This window comes from Accipiter gentilis, chromosome 13 (assembly GCF_929443795.1).
Source record: "Accipiter gentilis chromosome 13, bAccGen1.1, whole genome shotgun sequence".
Taxonomy (NCBI): Eukaryota; Metazoa; Chordata; class Aves; order Accipitriformes; family Accipitridae; genus Astur; species Astur gentilis.
Window position 1 is genome coordinate 17,993,943 of NC_064892.1, and position 21,595 is coordinate 18,015,537.

At 39.9% G+C, this 21,595-nt stretch overlaps 1 protein-coding gene across 9 annotated transcripts in view; it reads left to right on the forward strand.

The window, feature by feature from the left end:
* Positions 1-21,595, forward strand: part of TBC1D4 (TBC1 domain family member 4) — a 112,818-nt gene that overhangs the window by 71,676 nt on the left and 19,547 nt on the right. For 5 of the 9 annotated variants that reach the window (XR_007508049.1, XM_049816101.1, XM_049816102.1 and 2 more), the window contains 7 exons: positions 1,896-2,028; positions 3,900-3,991; positions 4,768-4,878; positions 5,513-5,632; positions 9,239-9,313; positions 10,317-10,543; positions 21,392-21,552. Coding sequence is in view for 8 of the 9 variants with exons in the window: in XM_049816101.1 (XP_049672058.1) it covers positions 1,896-2,028; positions 3,900-3,991; positions 4,768-4,878; positions 5,513-5,632; positions 9,239-9,313; positions 10,317-10,543; positions 21,392-21,552 (919 nt within the window). In the remaining variant the exon portion in view is untranslated. The other 4 variants (XM_049816110.1, XM_049816105.1, XM_049816106.1 and 1 more) reach the window with 4 other exon arrangements.

The following is a 21,595-nucleotide window of genomic DNA, read 5'->3' on the forward strand; positions in this document are numbered from 1 at the left end:
GAATTCATTTTGGCTACTACATTTTTATTTTCAAGCTCTAATACTTGAAGTTTGTTTCTATTCTGAAACATGTTTGTTCTTGATCACTGTGTTAACAGCTGCTAGCTCTTTTTCAGCTAAACTTAAAAATCACTCTTCTAGCTCACTGCAAATGTAATTTGTTAATTCATTGACTAGCTTAAGAGTGAATAGATTTATGTCAATAAAACTTCAAACAGCTAGCAGCCCTAGATGTACAATGGTAGCTGAGGCTGTACATTTTATAAAAATGGGAGCTTGTTATGAAATCAGCTCTAGCTTTGTGCTAACAGAAAATGTTACAACTGACCAATTGATAAATCTGACCATGTATAAATCAAAGACTTAAAATGTGTTATATAAAGAAACCACATATTTATGGAACTCTTTACATATTCTAGTACTCATATGTGTGGGTATGCCCACATGTAATATGAAATGAACATTCCTTAGCTACTTTCAGATGCAATCGCTTGGATTCCAGTGGCAGTTTGACTGTGGCAGAACAGAGCTGTAAAACCTAATGCTTTCCAGATTCTGTGCTGCTAGGCAGGCTGTGTTGGTACGCTCGTGTATATTTGCTCTAAACCTAGCTGCAGTCTGTGCTACAGTTGTGATTTTAGTGTAGTCATAATCCATATGCTTAGCACTGTTCTGTGGATCTTCCATTTGAGAGGCATTGTTGCCAATTAAAAAATTATCAGTCTGTATTGCAAGATGGATATTCACTGTTCAATGCCCTGCTTTATTGCTAAGAAGAGAGAGCACCCAGAAATTACTGGTAGTGCTTAAAACTGTGCATTTAAAAAGACAAATAATAGAGAAGACCTAAACAGATTGGGACACAAACTAACTCAAATTTCCACGTTCAGGTGCTATTTTTTTAATTATTTTTTTTTCTGCCAAGTGACAGACCCTCAAAAAAGTCTGTATGTTTTCAACGTTAGACCGCATGATTTTGGTCTCAAATAGTTCAGCCTTCTTCTTCTTGCGTATAAAAAAAGCAACAGATAAGAGCGAGGACCTGATTCTGAAGTAGAATACTGATTGTTTTCCTTAGACTGTCATCAAGCTGTTGTCTCCTTCTTTCCATGCTAATGCAAAGACTCAAGTAAACAGCTTTTAATAAGCATTGTATTCCCCTAAAATACTGACAGGGGAACTCCAAGCACTTTGTATTTAAGGTCTGGGAGCATATTTGAATGAATGTGGAGAAACACTGTCACCTCAACCTTTCTTACACAAAAGTTGAGCTTTTCCAGTGCTGGTGTGTTGGAACACAGCACTGCTGTATTTGTGGTAGTGGCAGAGGAAAGATCGTGGCAGACTGCAAGGCAGGTCGGCAGTACTTAAAGATAACTTAGTGATTGTAATGAAGCTGGTAGCCAGTCTAGTAGCCTGGACAAAAGTGAACTGCTGTGGGAAGCTCCTGTCTGCCAGCAGGATGGGTCTGTGAGGTTTTGTGCTAAAATGGTGCAGTGGTGGGAGGAAAATCATTGAGAGGGAGCATGTGCAGTTTACAGGAGAAACTTGAAGCTAAAGAAAAAGAAAGAAATGCAGTTTATTTAGCCAGCATATATTCAAGCCAAAAATTCCCACTTGCAGCTTCTTAAAACAGCAGCTGCCTGCCCAGTAAGCTTGAGTAGCTGCAGTTAGATACTCAAAATTACACTGTCTGGCTGAACTTGAAGATGGTGAGCATACACAGAAAAGGCAGAAAACTGGGAATACAACCTTGATCTCTTTAGAAGACAGCAAACGGGGGGGGGGGGGTGTGATGGTAAAGCACCTGTCTATGATGTGATTTATAAATCTAATTTGATGTATATGACATGCATTTTTGTTTATGTACTGTCTTTTCCCTCCTTCCCCTATAGGTTGATGAGGTAATGCTTACCCTGAAACAAGCCTTTAGCACTGCTGCAGCTCTGCAAAATGCCAAGACACAGATTAAACTGTGCGAGGCCTGCCCTATGCATTCATTGCACAAACTTTGTGAAAGAATTGAAGGTAGCAGCTGAGTTTATTTTCTAATTGTGTTTTTCTTATTATTCTAGAAGAATTTTTATTATGTTAACCATCCACTTTCAACTTAAACCATGTAAGAACAGAGGGAAAAGTATCCCAGTAAGGAATTCGTACCATCACTTTGCACTCTCTGTGATCAAGTGGAGGTCATAGCAGTAATGCTATTGCAACTGAATATAGTATCGCTTCTGTTAGAAATACATACTCTGTCATTGTCATACCTCTCTTAACATTTAAGCAGAGCAGAAAACCCTACCAGTTCACCTTCTGTTTATTTTTTTTTTCTGAAGATGCGTGCTTTCAAAATGGGTCATAAAAAGACAGTTGTGATCAGAAAGGGTCTTGCTTTCTTGTGTGTTCATTCTTTCCTGTGTGGGGTTATTTCTTCCTCTTTTATGTTTATTCTCTTACACACTTCAAAATCTATTTCTATTATGGGGAAATAAATGATTAAGTTAGGAGATTAGTAAAATTAAGGCAACTACCTGGCTTTAAATATGAATAGACAAACCTTTGTAGTTTCTCTGAAGCAAGGTATGACAGAACACATACAAAAATCTTACAAGATAGAATTTTAAAAAACCCCCAACATAGTTAGTAGCAGGATCCTATTTTTATACTTATTCTGCTGTGTCTCCTTGCAAAGTGTTGCATGCAAAAAAAGCAAGTATGTTACAGTAGTCTTGTATCTTCTGGTCTGGTGATGATGGTGCTGGTAATTGCCAGTTGTCCCGTTCATTAAAAGTCACTGTTGCTACTTCCCTCCCTCTGGTGGATGAAAAGCAAAGTGTAAAATCTTAGTGGAGTGAAATTCTGTTAGGTTGCAACTGGCATTTTCCATGTTTAACAACAGATATTCAGAAATGATAAAGCTTAACTGGGAGAGTCTTCTGTAAATGAAAAACTAGAGGCTGCTGTATAAGGCAGTGTAAGCATCTTGAATACAGGTACTTTCAAGCCTGGGATAAGTGTCCAGTATCAAAATAAAATCACTTCTAGGGTGACAACTTGAGTACCACAATAGTAGTTTCATAAACTTTGTACTTAGTGACTGAAAGACTTATTTTAGTGTCCCTTTGGTTTTATCCGTCTGCTTTGTTTAGAGTCTAGAAGTTTATCATAATCAAACCTAGAGCTTCCTGACTTTGGAAAAGTCTTTATCTGTTCTGATTGCAATTTTCTATGAATGAGATCTACCGTGGATGGAAAAACCATATATCTTAATCTGATTCAGGGTGTTTTGTTTTCCCCTATGGTTTTTGTAGCTTCCTAGAACAAGCTCTGTGAGCAAATTTGTATTTTATTGAACATCAGAAATTCTTTCCTTTTTCTTACAGCTTTTATGCTGTTCTTGCTTTTAAAAGTGTCTTCAGTTCTCTGGTATGATCTGTACCCTACCCTTTCCTTGTATAGGAATGTATCTAGCATTTTCAGTTAAAAGCATCTGAAACCTTCTGAGTATCCTGTGCATTGAGTATCTCTCCAGTTACATCCCTGATCTGTTCCTCTCTTCCTCCTCTCACATACAGTTGTCAGGCTTCGAGCTGTCAGTGAGCTCTTGGTATTAGGAGAGAAGACATCAGTGGGGTAGGGAGCACAACCTTTTACACAGGAGCCAGCCGCTTAGCTGCTGCTAGTACCGTTTTTACTGCTAAAGAAAGGATACAAAACCATGTGGTTTAGCAAAACCTGAAGTATTTTGTATCATGTTTACTGCAGCTATACAACTGTCATAAGTTAAATTTGTATAAACTCAAATGCAGGCTTATATCTTCTACTATAATTTTTTTTCAACAGTTTTTTCAGAGATCATTTGAGAATCTAGAAGCTTTAATGTTCCTTTCTTTTCTCAGGACTCTATCCACCAAGAGCCAAACTTGTAATTCAGAGACATTTGTCGTCACTAAATGATAATGAGCAAGCAGACATTTTCGAACGTGTTCAGGTAATACGTTAGAATCTGTTCTCTTTCAAATTTAAGAAAGACCATGATAAAATGGACTAGACATTTTTGCTTTTGATTATGTTTGTTTTGTTATGTAGTTGATCTAGAATTTACTGGTTTTCCACCAAACATCATACTAAAATAGCATGCTCCAACCTAGCCTCGTGTGATACACTGCTATCGGAAAAGTTTTGATTCCCAAGTCTGCTGAGATACTCTTGTCTTCATAGCCAGAGTACTTATTTTTTTACTTTTCCCTGACTTAAGTTCTTCATCTGTAAACAAGTTTCCCTACTTGAAAGTGATGTGGGAATGAACGTGTCTGGTGTTTTCAGAAGCTGTCTTTTGACTTATTCTGAGGCAAGATTCTGGTGTGAGGAAGTGTACTCAAGTGGATGAAGTATACATTATTTAGGCTTCCAACACCTATGCTCCTCTCTAGCTGCCTGAAGAAGGGAGTGGCTTTTTGGTTTTCCTGGGTTCCTTACTCCATTTATAAGGCTATACAATGGCAGACAACCTTAGAAAACAAAATGTGTGGGTGTAAGGCTCCCTCTTCTCCACAACCTGTAAAATTTTCAATATGGAAAGTTTTGGTCTGTTTTGCTCAGGAGTAGGAAGGCACACAAACATTTTGCAATTTGACGTACTAATAGTGCACTCTGGCATCTGGTGTATCGGTATATTAATTTCAAAGAATACATACAAATGGAAGGGAAATGAGCAAATCATGACTTGAAAGACAACTTTTTTCTTTTCTTTGCTGTTACTGACAGAAAATGAAGCCTGACAATGACCAGGAAGAAAATGAACTTGTGATCTTACATCTACGCCAACTCTGTGAAACTAAACAGAAAACGCACGTTCACATTGGTGAAGCACCATTGGTAAAGCTAATTTTTGTATTATACCTCTCCCACGCTATTAAAATGTAACTTTGAATACTACCAGGGTCACTGCTAGAGTTCATCAGGGATAGCTGAAGCTGGATATTGTAATTAAGAGAGGACTATGAAAAACAAGTAATTTGATTTGATTTATAGTGGCATGCTTGTTTTTTTTAAGTTTGGGGGGCAGGAAGGGAGGGAAGAAAGACAACCAGTTATTTTTAGGTCTAGATTTCCTTACAGTGTGAGGATACCTCTTCTGTCCTTTTCCTTCCTTCCTGATCCCCACTCCCAAACAGTTACTCCTAGGGAGAATAGGGATGAAGAGGGCATTGGTTTCAGTTTAGACTATGAACTTGCCTAGCAAAGAAAATGAGTAACAGTATTGTTAAATTGATAGGCTTTTACAAGATAGACTTTAGCGATGGAATGTGCATTTAACTGTGGTTTTTTGTGAGTTTTATTTTTTGGGGGGTGTGAGGGGTTTTGTTTTAGTTTTTTGTTTGTAGTGTTTTTTAATAAAGAGCAAAGATATGTTCTTTATTACGTAAGTTGGTTCATCTCTAGTCTTTGGAGGTCTGCAATTGCAAAAAGAATTGCTAAAGCTGAACTGTGTCCTTGCTCATTTCAACAGACCGTTTCTAACAGTGCGATTCCAGAAAGCACCACCAGTGGTGGCAGGTTTAAACTTGACATTCTGAAAAACAAGGCCAAGAAATCCTTGACTAGCTCTCTGGAAAATATCTTCTCAAGGGTAAGACTAGCAACTAATTGTCAGCGTCTCTCCCAGATATCCTTGACAGTAAAGACCTATCAGATTTTTTTTGTTCTTTCGCCTCAGTCTGATAAATACTTAATGAAGTGATATCCCTATTGTGAAATCTGAGGGTTACAGCTGGGTTGATTGTGACTTAACTGTGCTAGAAAATTTATGGTAAGGCCACACGTACAGAGAGGAAAAAAGGCAACTTTCTGAATAATGAATGTTCATTGCAGATGGCAAGTGAGTTGGCTGAACATTATCAGATGTGTTGCTTCAGAATAAAAAAAATTAATCAGGATGGTTGCATGATCCCACAAAGAGACGTTATCTTATTTTGAAAGTGTGAATAAATGCGCCTACAGAAACTGGAAGAAGTAATGCCTTACCTCCCATAGCTAAAATTGCTTATGTTGGTCGCTAAGATTCTTTAGAAAGTAGTAACAAAGTTGTCCTTTTTCAGGAAAAAAAACCCCAACTACAGACTTAAACTGAATTGTTCTTCATGTCAGTGTTGCTAGCCAGATATGATGTGGAGTTGCAGATAATTACTGGAACTCTCTTACATTAAATAGCCTTTTAAATAAGAAGTCTGAATTGCAAGTTATGCTTAGTGTCTCCTGCTCAGTAGGAAGAGTCCTAAAAGCAGAGAAGAGGCATATAAAGGAGTAACTGAAGAAGGCTTGGTGCCTGGGATTCAGTATGTTGTTACAGAGGAAGTGTGATGAGCTGTGAATACTGGACGGCGAGGTCTAACTATAATTTGGAGCAGTGAAATTAAGTTCCTTCTGCTAGTAATTTTAAAAGTACCATGCTAAATCAAGGCCTAAGTTGCACTTGTCCTGCAGCTTATATGGGCATGTCATAAAGTAACCTACAAATGTAGGATGCCACAGATGTTCCCTATAAAGGAGGCAAAATATTATTTGCCATGGAGAATCCTTAAAACTTAAGGTTAGGCACGAGTTTGATCTAGGACTGAAGCTAGCATTAAAACCCTCTTGGTCAAATCTGACCTGTGTTGTGTAGCAGGTTTTACATACTAGGGACTTGGTCTGAATATGGAGAGAGCAAGAGTGCACACGCAAAAGAGAGCAGTGACGGTCAGAAGATCTGGATAATTTCAGCACTCTGGAATATCATCCAACGGTGACAGCTACAGTCATGCCTGTGCTGAGTCTGATTTCTTTTCCGCATCTAAAGAACATGTGACTGGAAAGCGTCCTAGTTCTGATGGTGGGTCACTAACCCTGTGGTGGTTGTGAAACAGGCATACATCACTGGCAATAACCCAGTAAAGCAACCCTGCCATCTACAGACATACTAGCACTCCAGTCATGTCAAGGAAGAATCATTTAGACGAAATGTGCTGCTTAAGTTGCAGAGCCTCTGAAGGGAAATTGCTTATATATTGTTGGTTTTGATACAGTATGTTCCTCTCACCAGGGCCACTGTGACATGCTGCATGTTATAGTATGAGGATCTACACAGTCCATGATTGAGTTCAAGAGAAGTGGACACCCAAATCTGGATTAGGGCCATTTTAAGTTTGCTATTTATGAAGCAGACTTGCTGTTGCGAGGAAGGTTGTCTCATCTTTAACTTGAAACTGCAATAGATCAGGAGCAGCAGTATGTTGTAGTGAATCATGATACACATAGGAGTTCATCCTTGCAGAGCTATTTAAAGGTTGCACAATGCAAGACTGAGAAAAATAATTTACAGTGCAGCTCAACCACTAATTATTTAGTTAAAGCAGGTGTATACGGCAAGTATCTCTGTGCGTGTATACTGTGTGTTATGTGCATACATGTGTTATACAATGACTGTTTTGATGGTTCTTAGTCTTCATCAGGCTATTACAAGAAGTCTAATGGAGTGTGGCTAATTCCTAAAGGTATTTAAGCACCAAATACCTATTGGTATGGTGGGTTTTCCCCTCCTGAAGCCAGCTGCAAATCACATGGTATTGATGTAATGGGATGCTAATCATTTATGACTTATCATTTTTATTTTAAAGAACATTTAATTACAAAGAGACCAGAAAAGAACTTCAGTTGGGTTTGGGGGGGGGGGGGGGGGGGTTTGGTTTTTGTTTTGTTTTTTAAAGTTGGCATTTAGCATCTTTTTGTAGATAAAAAGATTTAACTAAAAAGTAGAAGTCCGTATATGTGGGTGAGAGACTTACACAGCCTCAATCTTAGCAAAATTAGAAATAAGTATGTAGTAACCAGATATCTAGGAATACTTTAAGTGGATGGCTTCTTAGCTAGATAAATAGCATCAAGTGACATTTTAAGCTACTTGAAGGAGTAGCTGCTCATTACTCACCATAGGGAAACATGCTGGGTTCGGTGCTCTGGCTTCACTTAGTCCCAGAGGAATGTCACTTTTTCACTTGTTTGTTTTGCTAGACTGATCTTATTTTTGTCAGGTTTGAACTGAAAACAGGCTGTGGCTTCCTAATGAGGTACCTCAGAAAAATAAATATAACCTCTGCTTGACCTCATGAACAGATTTCTTCCAGTCCATGCTGAACTAACCTCTTCTGTTGTTGTTTTTTCTGAACCAAAAAGCCCTCCTTACAGTGCCAAAAGTGTGTGTTTTTACAGCTAGTGAGAAACTTCCAAGGTATCCTTTGCTCTTGTTTTATTGTGAGGGTCAGTGAAGAGATGCTTCAGGCAGAGTATTCATTGGTAATGAGCTTAAATGGGATGATGTACTTAAAGGGCACTCAAAGTCTTGAAAATAAACCTTACCAAGAAAAAGTAGGCTAAATAAATACTGCTGATGTTGACAAAACTTCCCCTGGAGTTGCAAGCATACCAAGAGGAGCTCTATCTACAGTTTTCCTAAAACCTAGACTATTTTCCCCCTGATAAAGTACTGAAAGCAACTTACTTCAGCAGTTGGAAATGTCCAACAGCATACTTTACCAACATTTCATGGGAGTTACAGTTAGGAGTGGAAGGTAGTCAAAAGTATTGCGGCCCTATCGGCTCTTCCTGTGAAACCAGATGACTGTTAACAAGTTCAGCAAAGATTTGCTCATGCTAATTTCTAGCAAATTTCCCTCAGGGTTATCTGCATTATAATTGAAAAGTCATCTTTGTATTTGGCACTCTTTGGCTGAGTTTGCAACCAGAGAGCATTTTTTCCCAGTTTTAGCACTTTCACTACTTTTGCCCAGGTGGACTTAATTTGTCTGAAATGTCTAGATATGGAGTAAACTCTGTTGAGATTGTAGTATGTCAAATCCATCCATTAGCTGCAGCGCATGCACAGTACTGAAGTCTGGAGCTGTTTAAGCCAACTCAGCTATTTTGCCTCCAATGGGTCAGGAAACACTCAGTTACTTCAGACAACAGAGCTGCAGGTTTAAAACTCCTGGGAGCAAGGAGGGAGAAGGTACAGTTTTCTCAGCTAAAGATGTCACTGCTTGTAAAATCCAGTGCTTGTCCCATGATCTGTGGTCTTATGTTAAACGTGTTACATGCCTGAACTGTCCTGTGTTTACCTGCACAGCTGTTGCCATCTTTGCTTAACCCTCAGAAAAAGAAGAAAAAGACCACATTAAATTACTCGGTTCTTTTCTTGCAGGGAGCCAACAGAATGCGGGGCCGCCTGGGAAGTGTGGACAGCTTTGAGCGCTGCAACAGCCTTGCTTCTGACAAAGTATGTAAGGAGCTTAGTTACAATTGGCACATTTTCCTGTGCAGGTGTTAATGAAGTGTAAATATGGCACTCTGCTTCCACTTGAAGGAAGTAGCACAATTTACAAAACTCAAATAAGAGTTTCCACTGGGAGGCAGAGGGTGTAAGAAAGCTGGCGTAGATGTTGACTTGAAGCTTCAGCTTTAATCTGTTCTCTGCTTGCCACTTCTTTTTTCTACACTTCCTTTGCTTTTACAAAAAGCAGGGAATTTCTGGTCAGCTTCTGCCTTTTTCACTGAAGTAATTAAAAAAGGTCATATCTCAACAAAAGGAAATGCTCTGAAGGTGAAGAATCCTTTCTGTAAGTAACAGTTGCTTTAGGGATGTGAGAATTTTTGATCTCAAACCAGCTGTTGGGGATGCTTTATGGGGGCGAGCGGGCGGAAGTCTGTTCACTTTCTTTTTATTTCCTGTTTTTAATGTTTTACCTCACGTGAGGATTGGTTGTTGGTTTTCCCATGAGGTGAAGATTCTGTTATGGTTTTCCTGCTACAGTTACTCATAAACTGGCTGTGTAATAACAGTCTCTCTTCCAGGATATGGCTATGACGGTACAGGAAGTATGCTCGCGATATGTCGAGGAAACTAGCTAAAAGCAGTTTCCCTAGTCTTTTCAATTCCTGTGTTTTCCTGAAAGAGTGAGGAGTCCTGTCGCTGGAATGCAGATCCCTGTGAGAGGATGCCTAGAGTAATTAGTGTGGTGTTTGTGTTGTATATATATATTTTTATTCCTCCCTCCTCCTTTTTTTTTTTTTTTTTTTTTTTTGTTAAAGAAGGACGCTGCTGGTTTGGAGTAAATTATCAAAGGATGTCTGGTTTTGGTGATAATTAGCATACAATAGGCCATGACTGAGAAGGGGGAGAGGCTTTGGTGCCCCGATGCGGCGCATGGCCCGTGGGGTTAGGTGAGAGCTCTCGCAGGGTGCAGAGCGACAGGCCTCACTCCGCCAGCACTTCCTTTCAGGACGCTTCGCCGGGCGATTCTCCGCCAGCTACTCCTCCAGCGTCCCCCGTGTCCTCGGCCTGGCAGCCGTTTCCCGAGGAAGACTCGGACTCCCCCCAGTTCAGGAGGCGTGCGCACACCTTCAGCCACCCCCCCTCCAGCGCCAAGCGGAGGATAACCTTCCAGAACGGGAGGTCCCAGAGCGTCCGCTCCCCGCTGCTGCGGCAGAGCTGCATCGAGACGACAAGGTGAGTCAGGGCATGCTGCGCCACGCGCCTGCTCTCTCCTGCGATTTTGGTGCACGAGCGTCACCCGCGTTCCTTCTTACAGAAGCTGTTTTGCGCTGCTCTGGGTTTTATTTACTTATTTGCAGCCTGTCTTCTCTGCCTCCGAGTGGTTTGGTGCTCTGCAGTAACTCACTAATCCCTGAATTAGTGATTCAGGGGAAGCATCAATCCAGCGAATTGATCATCAGGCTGGATGCTGGCGCCGATCTATTAATTTATTTATTTGCCACTTCTGAGCTGAGCCTTTTTGTCAGTGTTGGTAGTCAGGCCCTTTGGAGAAGAGGTCCTCACCACTTCTAACTGCAGAGATGGTAGCCTGACGATTCTATGAAATGAAAAAGGCACTGACAGCTTTAAGTGTCTGTCACTATGTTAGGCAAAGCTCCCGGAGAGTATGTCCAGAATTAAAACTGGTGAGGAGTCTCACAAAAGAACTTAAGGATTAAACACCTCCACTGAACTGTCAGGCATGGGATTTCCCTGTTTGCCTTTCTGTGGAGCTTCCCTCTGTAACTTCTTTCCCCTTCCTTTTTGGAGATTCTCCAGCTATTAACGTGTGGAACAGTGTTCCTTCAGGAGTTCCTTCACTCAGTCAGAAGAGGTCCCCACAGTTTATTGTGGGCCTCTTTGGTTGTACTTTCTTTCTCTGCCTCCATCCTGGTTATTTGCAGTTAAGTGACCATGCAAACTTCAAAACCTTTACAAGATTCAGGCCCAGATGAGCTGAATTTTTTCTGTTAGAGGAGCACTTTCTCCAAACTACTTGTCTGTTTCAGTGCGTGGCTGCAATTATGCTTTTTGTGGCCTCTTTCTGAAAATGGCCTTAAATGGTAATTTCTCACCTGTTATTGATATCTAGATTAACGTATCAGTGTGAATGCTGCACCAGCTTCTAGAGAACAGCAAAAAAGTTTATTCTGTTTAAGAGAGTGGAAGGGGGTGAAGGGTAAGAAACTAGCCTTGAAGTAGCTTTGTTACATTGTGTTTCTGAAGAGATAAATAATGTGTTTTTTACTGAGATAAACTTTGGTTATTGTTTTTTCCCACTGACTGTGTTGTATGCAAACAGGAAACCCTGACAGTTCAAACTGAAGGACTTGCTGACTTCACTTCTTTATAATAACTTTTAAGAAGTCACTGATTTAAGTGGCATCATCAGCAGATTTTCAGTCAAAACAGTTTGCAAGAACTTTGTTCTAGGCTGGGATTTTTCCTTCTCTCCGTTCCTATTGAGGATTAATCAAAAATGTTAAGTAAAAGAAACTGAATTAATTTTATGTCCCCCCAACACTTGTTACTATTATTATGTAATGTTTAACTGTGTAGTAGGACTAGCTTTCTTGATTTAAACGCTTCACAAAAATTTATCGGAAAACATTGCATTTAAATAATGTCTACTTTCTGATGTGTTCTAGCAATACACGTTATTTACAAAAGCAAGAGAAAACTGAAGGGAAGAAATAAGGTGGTTCAGGTTATTGGAAGCAAGTTTCTAAGGATATTTTCTGAATGTTTCAGAGATTCTTTTTCTGAATTTGCTTTGAGAATAAATAAGGCTAAAGAAATAAAGGTGGTCTGCCTGTTCTGCAGTGTTATTGAAATGTTTCTTAAAAGAAATCAGCTGTAACAGCAAAATTGGTATCACCAGGGAAACTACCCAGTAATGCACTTGGTACATTCTATCTTCTGGGAAACAGAGTTACTGTAAACCAAGATGAGGTACTCGGCCAGTATCTTTAATCTGGATGTTTTGTTGTGTCCGAACCCATGCTGACCCATCTGCTATGTTCTCTTGTTGCCTGCACAGTCCTACTGTTGGGGTTCGGCGCGCTTTCAGTGAGAGTGAGTCTGCATCACCTGGTCTCTCCTCCTCTGTCTCTGCCCCTTCTTTCCTGAAAACCTTTTACCAGGGCTCAGGAAGGTTGCTCCAGCACTCAGAAAGTGACCTCTCCAAGAGGTGAGAGCATTGTCTCCTGCCTAGTTCTTCAGTGCCACCAGTTTAACAAGAGGATTCCCAGTGCAAATGCAGCACATGGGATCTCTCCCACTCTGCCTTGTGCTCCTGCATTTCTAACAGACTTCCTAGGTACTTGATGCAAATGGGCGAACAAGCTTTTAGCCAAAAAAGCCTGTGAAAAATAGAGGCTTGTCTGCTGACATCTAGTAGCTGTGACCTGTTTCTCTTGCAGTGTTGCAAATCTGCTGCATTGGTTTGTCACTTGAAATGCAATGGTTTTTAGGACTGTCACGCCAATTTAATGCTTTCTCTGCTGAATGCAAACCAGCATGTGTTGCTGTGATCATTGGCATGTGAAATTAAGAAAACAGCAATGTGAAGAGTGTACAGTACTAACATGGGATGCCTGTGCATGAGGACGGGGAAGTGCCAAGTTAGCTGGGTGATGCTAGCTGTGAGATGTTTAGAGAGAATCGGCAAGTAACTTCCAATTGAAGAGGAGTGGGGAAGAAGCGAAGATACAAGAATGGCTTTCCGACATCAGTGTGAAAGCTGAGTATCTGAATGGAAGTCACGCTTCTTTTTACTGTAAGAATAGGCCCTTCCTCAGGAGGGTGCTTGAGGAAACTGCGTATGGGTTATTTTTCTGAAGTAGGCCTGTAGTGAATAAGGTGGAGCCATAGTTTTGAACTTCATGACAGTTTTTGCCAGTTGCTGGCCTTTTTGTCTCTCTTCTGCCAATGACAACTCCTTTTTCCTTCATCAGTCTGTCCTTGGTCGCTGAACTATACTTGTGTTTCTGGTACTCTTCATCTCTGGATGTGGCCCTCCCCTAATAGTTCCCAACAGAAAACTGTGGAGTTGTAGAAGGTGCTTTTGTGACTGTTTCTCCCTGGAAAAATAACAGTAGATTGCATTCTTACCGAAAACAAGTGTTGATGATATCTGGATTCTGGGTGTGTTAGGACTCTAAGGCATGGGGATTTCAGTTGTATGAGATGGGTGTGGAAGTTTTTAGGAGTGCCTGAAGAAGTTTTTTCACCCTGTGGAGTACAGTTTCATTAAACAATGATTAGTTTGTCATCTCCGTTTTAGGGTAGGTATAAGAAATTAAGTAAATATACAAACTAATGTGAGAGGTGTTTGACCTAAAGGTGGCTTTAAGGTACAGTTTGGGTTAGTCATCTTTAATAATATATAGGTTAGAATAAATACAAAGTATGTCTCCTTAAGCACACTGTATCCTACCTTGATTCCACTGACATTTAAAGTGTCTCTTTCTGGCCTGTAATCTGTAATTGGTATATAGCATGCAGCCCAAAACTGTAATGTAGGCACAATTACAAAACACCTAGCGGGAAATTCCTACAGTTTAGGTTCTTCCAGCAGAATAAACTTGTGTATAAGTGGAATAAGGAGAGACATTCCTACAAGAAGATGACTGCATCATAGCTGTAGTGGCAGGACCACTGCAGGCCGCGACCCTCATTCCACCCCACCCCCCACCCCCTTCCCCCAAATCCCACAGCTTTTGAGAAGTAAATGGTGAATTATCTAGATTGACTTTCTAACAGAGGGCTAATGTAAACTAATAATTCCTTAATTTTTGAGGTCTTTGCAAAACCAGTCTTAGAAATATTTCACAGTTCTGAAGAGAGTGTCGCTTTAAAGTGACTCCACCTTTTTACCCAAGCACAAATGAATAAGGAATAAGCAGCGTCTGTTTTTGAAATTTGAGAGGAGAGATTGACATCTTGTCCAGTGTAGAAGTAGGCTTTTGATATTGGCTGTTCTAAACCTTGTGTCTAGTAATAGTTACTACATAAGTGAATTGGATGCCTAGACTTTCCATTCCCTACTATACTGCAGTAACACTAGGCGAAGTAGCAAGTGAATTATTGAAGTTGAAATTCAAGAAACTGATGATTACACACCAGGATGTGCAGAGGAATGGCAAAAAAATTACCTATCTCTTGCAGACTACCTCTTATTTGCGTTCCACTCCAACTTTGTTTCTGTGTTCGCTTCAGTTAGCAGACTCGGTCCAAGCTGAACCAATGCCCAGGTCAGTTTGTACAGGCAGCTGGATCCTATTAAACCTAGCTTTCTGGATTTGGGGAATGTAGGTATTCAGTATTGTACTAAACCTGTACTTTAATGCCAGCTAATTCCAAGCTGAAATTTCTGAGATATTACTCTTTCTGGAATTGGTTATGCACATTTTTCAAGATACTGCATTTCATTATAATGGAGTTTTGAAATGTAGGGTGGGGAGATCTTAAAGTTAGCAGTAATTCCCAGAAGAGAACCTTGTTTCTACTTAAGTTTTGTAGTATACAGGTTTCTGATACCATTTAGTCTTGAATTTGTGTGAAAACTCTCTTGAAAATGGAATCTCATTAGCTATAGGTCTTGCTGGGAGCAACTGAGCCTGAACTGTCATGGTAAGGAAATTGCAGTAGCAAGACTGTAGCGTTGGCATCTAGTTGGGTTCATGATGCAAATACAACAAATACAGTCAGAAGTGCTGCATGATTAATGCTGATGTGATAAGAGTGACTGAGGTAATCCAGCTGTCACTTGAACTGGCTAATGGAGAATGAAATATGTTGTCCAACTGATGGTGGCTGAAACTCTAAACTTTTCCTGCTTTAGCTTGCAAGTGTGCGTTGTGCCATCAAATCATCAAATTTATGAATGAGAGGAAGTTCAAATTTTTTACAGTGTGCTTTTTCTTGTGGCTTGGTTTGTTGTTTGGTTGTTTTTTGGTTTTTTCCCCCTTTGGCTATTTTTCCACAGAGAGGACCATATTCTATCCCAATAGGCTCAATGTGAGGTGTTCTTAGCATTCTTGTGTGAGTCTATGTTGGCTGGAATTGAGCATGGTGTGGCAGTCCCTTACAATCTGAAGACTATAAGCTGTTTAACTGTTAGGAACCCTAATTAAAACTTCAGTACATTTTCCTCTCTAAGAATAACCATGGTTACTACGCGTTCATGAAGTGTATCCTAGCCACATTGCACTGAAGAAAAATTCTTATAGTCTGACTTCTCGTATCATGTAGCTTTGAAATTACACATGATGCAGCAGGCAGCTTTTCTTGGTGTTCTGGTGATCTTCGATGTGCAGGAGTGGAGCCGGTGTCAGTCGGAATTCATTTTAGAAAGATGTTTGATTTGTAGCAGTCGGATGGGCCTGTGCAAATAACACCAAGCCAGGGGCAGCTGGGCAGCTGGGCAGCTGGGTGTTACATATAAAAAGCAACTCTGCATATTATCTATGTGTCTTTATGGATTGGCTGCTGTATAGAAGATGATTCTGATCCATGTTTACATGACATTTGGCATATGGTCACAAACTCAGAAACTGATACTAGGGTGTTGGAGATGCTGGGTACAGTGGTTCTCACCTGATTGTAGATATCTTCATCTCATCTAGTCAATGGAAGGAAGTTGGTGTTTCTGCAGCACAGTTGCTCTCATCCTAATGTGATTGTCTTTAATATTCTGACATTTACAGAACTGATCCTGCCTATTTATCTGCCTTCCTTCATGAACACTAATACAGCCAGTTGTGCCTGTCACTGGGAACATCTTCATTTAGAAAGCATGAATCATGCCTTAAAATTTTGTGTCTTGACCTCTATTAAAAAGGGAGTCTGAGTTGACTTGCTAGAATTTAATTGTCTGTGTTGGAGATAGCTAAAGCTAGGAGGAAAAAAAAAATTATTCTCCAGATAAGTTCACTATGGTGAAAGATATATCTTTTTTCTTGATGTTTGTGGGAAGGCTGAGCTTTTTGGGTTGAGTTCTAATGATTACTACTGTGATGCTTTATGTGGAAGAGAGGAAACACTGATACATTTTTTTGCTTTAAGGAATGAATAGTATAGTAAAATTGGGCATCAACACAGTATTAATAGGTGCCTTCAGAATGTTTTTACTGCATTGTGGATTCATTTGTCTAGAGAGAAGTCTGAGGTGGAAGTGGTCCACATAATCTTGACTTCTGACAAGTGTGTTGTGCAGCATTTAATATTGAACACAAGCACGTAAAAGGATTAAAAAACAATAATCCTGCCAACATAGAGGTAAACAAACAGGAATTTGAGAGCATAATCTGCTCTTAAACTTTCATTTCTGTAACTTCTGGAATTTCTGGCTTTTATTCAACAGCTACTCCTGAAAGCTAGGCTTGGAAGAATCTGTTTGTTTTTTTAATATAAAAATAAAAGCAGCACTTTAAAAAATGGGACAACCTTCAGCATAGGTTTGATTAGCCCACACTGCCCCTGTTCATTGCATTGTTATGCAAGGATAATTTAAGATGATTTACCGCCACTTGAATTTGAACAGATTGGTTTTTTTAAAACAGCTTCATTTCTCATGAAGAAAGTAAAATACTTGAGAATGTTCTTTAAACAAAATAGCAGAAACTAATTATTCAGAATAAAAATATATGACAGGAGTGAGAACCAAGAGAGAGGTGTAAACTGATCAGAACTAGATTTTTCTTCCTCCCAGAGGGGAGCAATAAAATGCTTCATGTATTAGGCTTACATACAGGCTTCTGCCAGCTTAAGTCCTGGGAGCTGAAATATTAGTTGTCTGTCTGTACGTGATCTGGGGGATTTTGTACCATTTCAGCCTCCAAATAGGAGAGTAGGTCAAGTTGATGCAATTGCTGCTTGGAGCAATCAAGAGAAGAAGTTGAAATAAAGCAAACTGGGGGAAAATGCAAACCTTGGCATGAGCAGCAACAGTATTCATTCTTGAGTCAGTTGGCTTGCATGGACTCAAGTGCAAAATAACTCAGATAAGCATTGTGTAAAGAGTTCACAAGAAAAGGGGTAGCTTTGTGGTTTTATGAATATCAGTCTTTGGGGGCATTTTAAAGAACAGTTTTTGGCAAGAGATTTAGGTAATTGAAACAAAACAATAAGCATGTTTGTAATCTGAACAAGTTTTTTGAGTTTCTGCTTCCTTTTTCTTTTTTTTTCCCCCTAAACTAGCTGTGTCATCTTCATACTATGCATTATCTGATAGAATAGTGAATGGGATGATGCTTGGGTGAAACTGAGTTGCAGTTACATGAGATAAAAAGCTTAGATGATGGGTACTCTGTACTCTTGAGTACTTGGGTTATCGCTTGTAACAGCTTAGGGGTGAAAGTACAGATTGAAATATTTGAGGCATTATATTGAATTTATAGCTTTTCACTTTTTATTGCATACAAGCTGATGAATGCTTTTGGTTTCTGTGTTGGGTCAGGAGCATAGGGTAAATAGCCTTATGGAGAGTCATTATTCTTCAAACTGAAATGTAGTGCATTTGTCTTAAATATAGAGTATTACATTGTTACCGTTTTCCAGAGCTGTGTGGGAGGTATGTTAAGTGATTAAAACAGGAACAGTACATAAAATAAATTGCAAATACTCCATTTTGTGGAATTTCTCTATTGAACTCTTTGGCTTTGCTGTTTCATATGTCTGTTTTACCAAGCTGAAATACTCTGATGTAGAAGCTGTACCATAATCTAGTTGTCATTTTCTTAAAATAAATAAATAAGATTAAATTAAAAAATAATAATTAAAAAAATCAATTCTTGCGATCATGTCCTAGTTTGCAGTTCAGTTCTTAAATAGCTCTTCTGTACTTCATTAAGATTTTATATACTGCCATCTCTTAATTTGCAGCACATTGACTCTGGTGCATTTCATCTTGCTCTTGAGTATTTTTCCTGTGAGTGTTTGAGGTTTGATATCAGTGCTCTGACAGGAAAGTTGTGAAAGCCTCTGTTTCCCCAGGTTGGGAGGTTGTGAAAACTCTGCTCAGCTTTTCAGTAGTAATGACTGAACTCCATTTAAGTTGTTGTTTTGGAGTTGCTTTTGCTCTTAGTCTCTCCACTCACATTAATAAACCTCTTCATTTTGCAGGGGGCTGATAGCTAATGGTCAGATATACTTTTTTTCTTTATGCTTACCCTGTTTGGAGGAGCTATATGAGGTGTTGCTGGCCTGTCTGAGCAGAGCACCTAACTGCCTGGCTGTTAAAATCCATGGCTACCTTAAACCCTGAAGTAATCATGCAAATATGACCAAGAGTGAAGCCAGTCAGTTAAGTTTAGGTATGAGAAATTGTACAGTCTAGGGAATAAGTATTGTTTAACTCCTGTTTAAAGGTGGGGAATATGTAATTGAGTTAACTCATCTGTTTTTTGCACCAACCTTCTGAACCGTTTCATCACAGGATAGGAGATGCTACCATTTTACTCCAACTTCTTCCTGCTTTTACTCTGGAGGGTATTGTTTCACATCTTCAGATCTGAAGTTAAGCTAGGACTTGTCTGTCTGTCTTGAAACAAGGAAACTTTCTTTGCTCCTTTTCCTAAATCTTGGTGTTTTCACAGGTGCCCTTGCCTTCCTTTGAATATGGCAAGGTGTACGCAGGAGACTTTCAAAAGTTTTTCTCTAATCACTCATCAGACAGCTCTTTGAAAGATGAGGTGATTAATGTTAGTTGCTTAAAATGCCGGGGGAATTTTGGAAGCGAGTGTTTAACAATAGAAATACAGGTCCTCAGAACTGTATGACTTGCACACTTCACGAGGTAGCACGTGTGACTAATCCATCCCACTGTAAACTCTGACTCAGATGATGTAAATGGCTTTGTTTCATACCCTAAAATAGCCGCCACCTTATTCTGACTTTCCTGTAAATTTTACTACTCTAAAAGGAACACTATTCGTTGTGCTGTCTGCACGGTTAGGGACACAGTAGCTGAATGTAGATTTTTGTACATAGCAGTAGAAAGGAAGTTTTCATTCCCTTGTCATGTAGCTTCTATTTAGTAAGACCTGGAATGACTCAGTTTTTGTGTTCTAACATGTGATATGTAAGACCTGAAATAGCGAGAAGTAGTTTATTTATAGGAGCATGAGTTATAATGATTAATATATCCAAACTCAATACCATATTTCAAGAGTTGTTGGACTGAAATACCTTTGGAAAACAGCACCTCTAGATTCAAAATTGGTTTTCTAGTCTATGTTTAGCTAGCACAAGCAGTAGTTACCCCATCACTAAAGGCTGTGTAAGAGTTAGCGAAAGAAGATTGTCACAGGGTTTTCTGTGGCTGTTTTGGTTAGTGCAACAAGAGGCTCTACTGAGACCACCTACTCACAGTATGATGCGTAGGGAACTGAGGCACTGCAGAAACTGAATTGGAAGTAGAGAATAATTCAGACTAACTGTTATCCAGGGCTCCCAGCCCATAGCACTGTTCTTAGAAGAGGGCAAGGGTGGTGCCTGATGCTGTGTAGATGAACTTGAAGACATGATTATTTCTCTGCCAGGATATGGAAACGGGGCCTGATACCTGTTCATGATAGTGAGTCCACTTTGCTCACTGAAGCTTAGAGATGTCAAGGAGCTGTTGTGGATCATTAGCATAGGGACAGCTTTGGTCACCAAAAAGGCCAATTCTAGCTTGGTGGATTATCATTCAGCACAGAGTATTTGATATGAAAAGTGCTGATTGAGATAGTGTAGCTGGTAGACTGGTGTAGCTGAAACTTCATAGTCTGCGTCCCTTGCAGGTCTCTCCTTTTGTGCAAGCCAAATGTGGGGAGGCGGACTGCAGCTGGCAAACTGACTTACCACTGAAAACATAGTGAATACTTAATGTGCTGGGCTTTCCTTTCATCTAACTCCTTTTAGGGACTTTGCTCTGTAGCATGGAAATTCTTCACAAGACAAAGGTTTCTGAGTGTAACTACTGCTGTGTTGATATAGCAGTTTTCCCTGTGATTAAGATGAAGCTGCAGACACAGCTCCTCATATTTGAAGCTGTTGTCCCAAGAAGCCTGTAGTTGTGTGTCATGCTGTTGGCATTGCATGGAAGGATTTGTGGCAGATAATCAATATATCCATTGCTGTATGAGATCTGTGCACTTACTTTACTACCACAAATGCAAAATGCTGAAATATTTCTGAAAGTTGCTCAAGTACTTAAAAAAGCTAAATGTCCTTTCCTTTGACAATAGTCAGTAGAGAGGTGTGCTTGGTGTCCTCTTAAAATAACCTCCCAGCAAAGCTTCCCTGTATCCACTCCTTGCCTCTTCCAGCAACATAAGCTACTAATAAAATTTCTGTGTAAATATAGTTCTACATGGCAACTGGGGAAGAGATCAGCTCCTTTCGGGTCACTGTGGTAAGAACTGAGCCTGCCCTCTGTTTGCAAAGGCTCTGTTCCTTCAGCTGGAGATGCTAATGAAACATGAGGACGTTTGGCCCCATTTGTACAAGTGAAGTGTCCACTTCTTGAAGTTCTGAGAAGGCCAGAACATTGCCTCCAATGAAATATTCACCTGTGAGCTCATCATGCCATTTAGAATGGCACTGAATGGAGTGTTGTGGTCTGCTAAAGCAACACCTGTGCTTTTAGGTGTATTGCATCAGATCGCCCTTGTAAGACTAAGGTATGGCAAAACAAAACCCATTGCTGTCTATTTTAGACGCTAAATATTACCACGTTTTTTCTCTTAGCTTTTCAGAGAGTTTGACTTTTATTCTGAGCTTCCAGCTGAGCACTGTATGAATGCTGTGAATTCTTCCTGATGGTATATAGTGCAAACTTCACAGCACCACATTACAAGAAAACAATTGGGCACTTCTGTATTCAAGGTGAAGCTCACACACAGCATGCTTTCCCTTCTAAAGCTTCCCAGCAAATGCTCCTGCAGGTTTGGCTGTACATTAGACAGACTTAATAAAAGTGTGGGTTTGTGTTTTTTTTTATCCTCCAAAGATGACTGACTTTGATCACCCCATCTGCTTTTTTCTTTCCTTCAGTGATGGGGAGGGAAAGAAAAGAACATCAACTGTCTGCAGCAGTGAATCTCTAAATGCTGTGGGGGCCACACTCACACCTCGCCGCATCTCCTGGCGGCGAAGAATATTCCTGCAGGTAGCTTCACCTATGAATAAATCTCCTTCCAAGATGCAGCATCCAGGTCTGTGTGTGCTTTTAAAGAAAATAAACAAGCAGTTGTTACT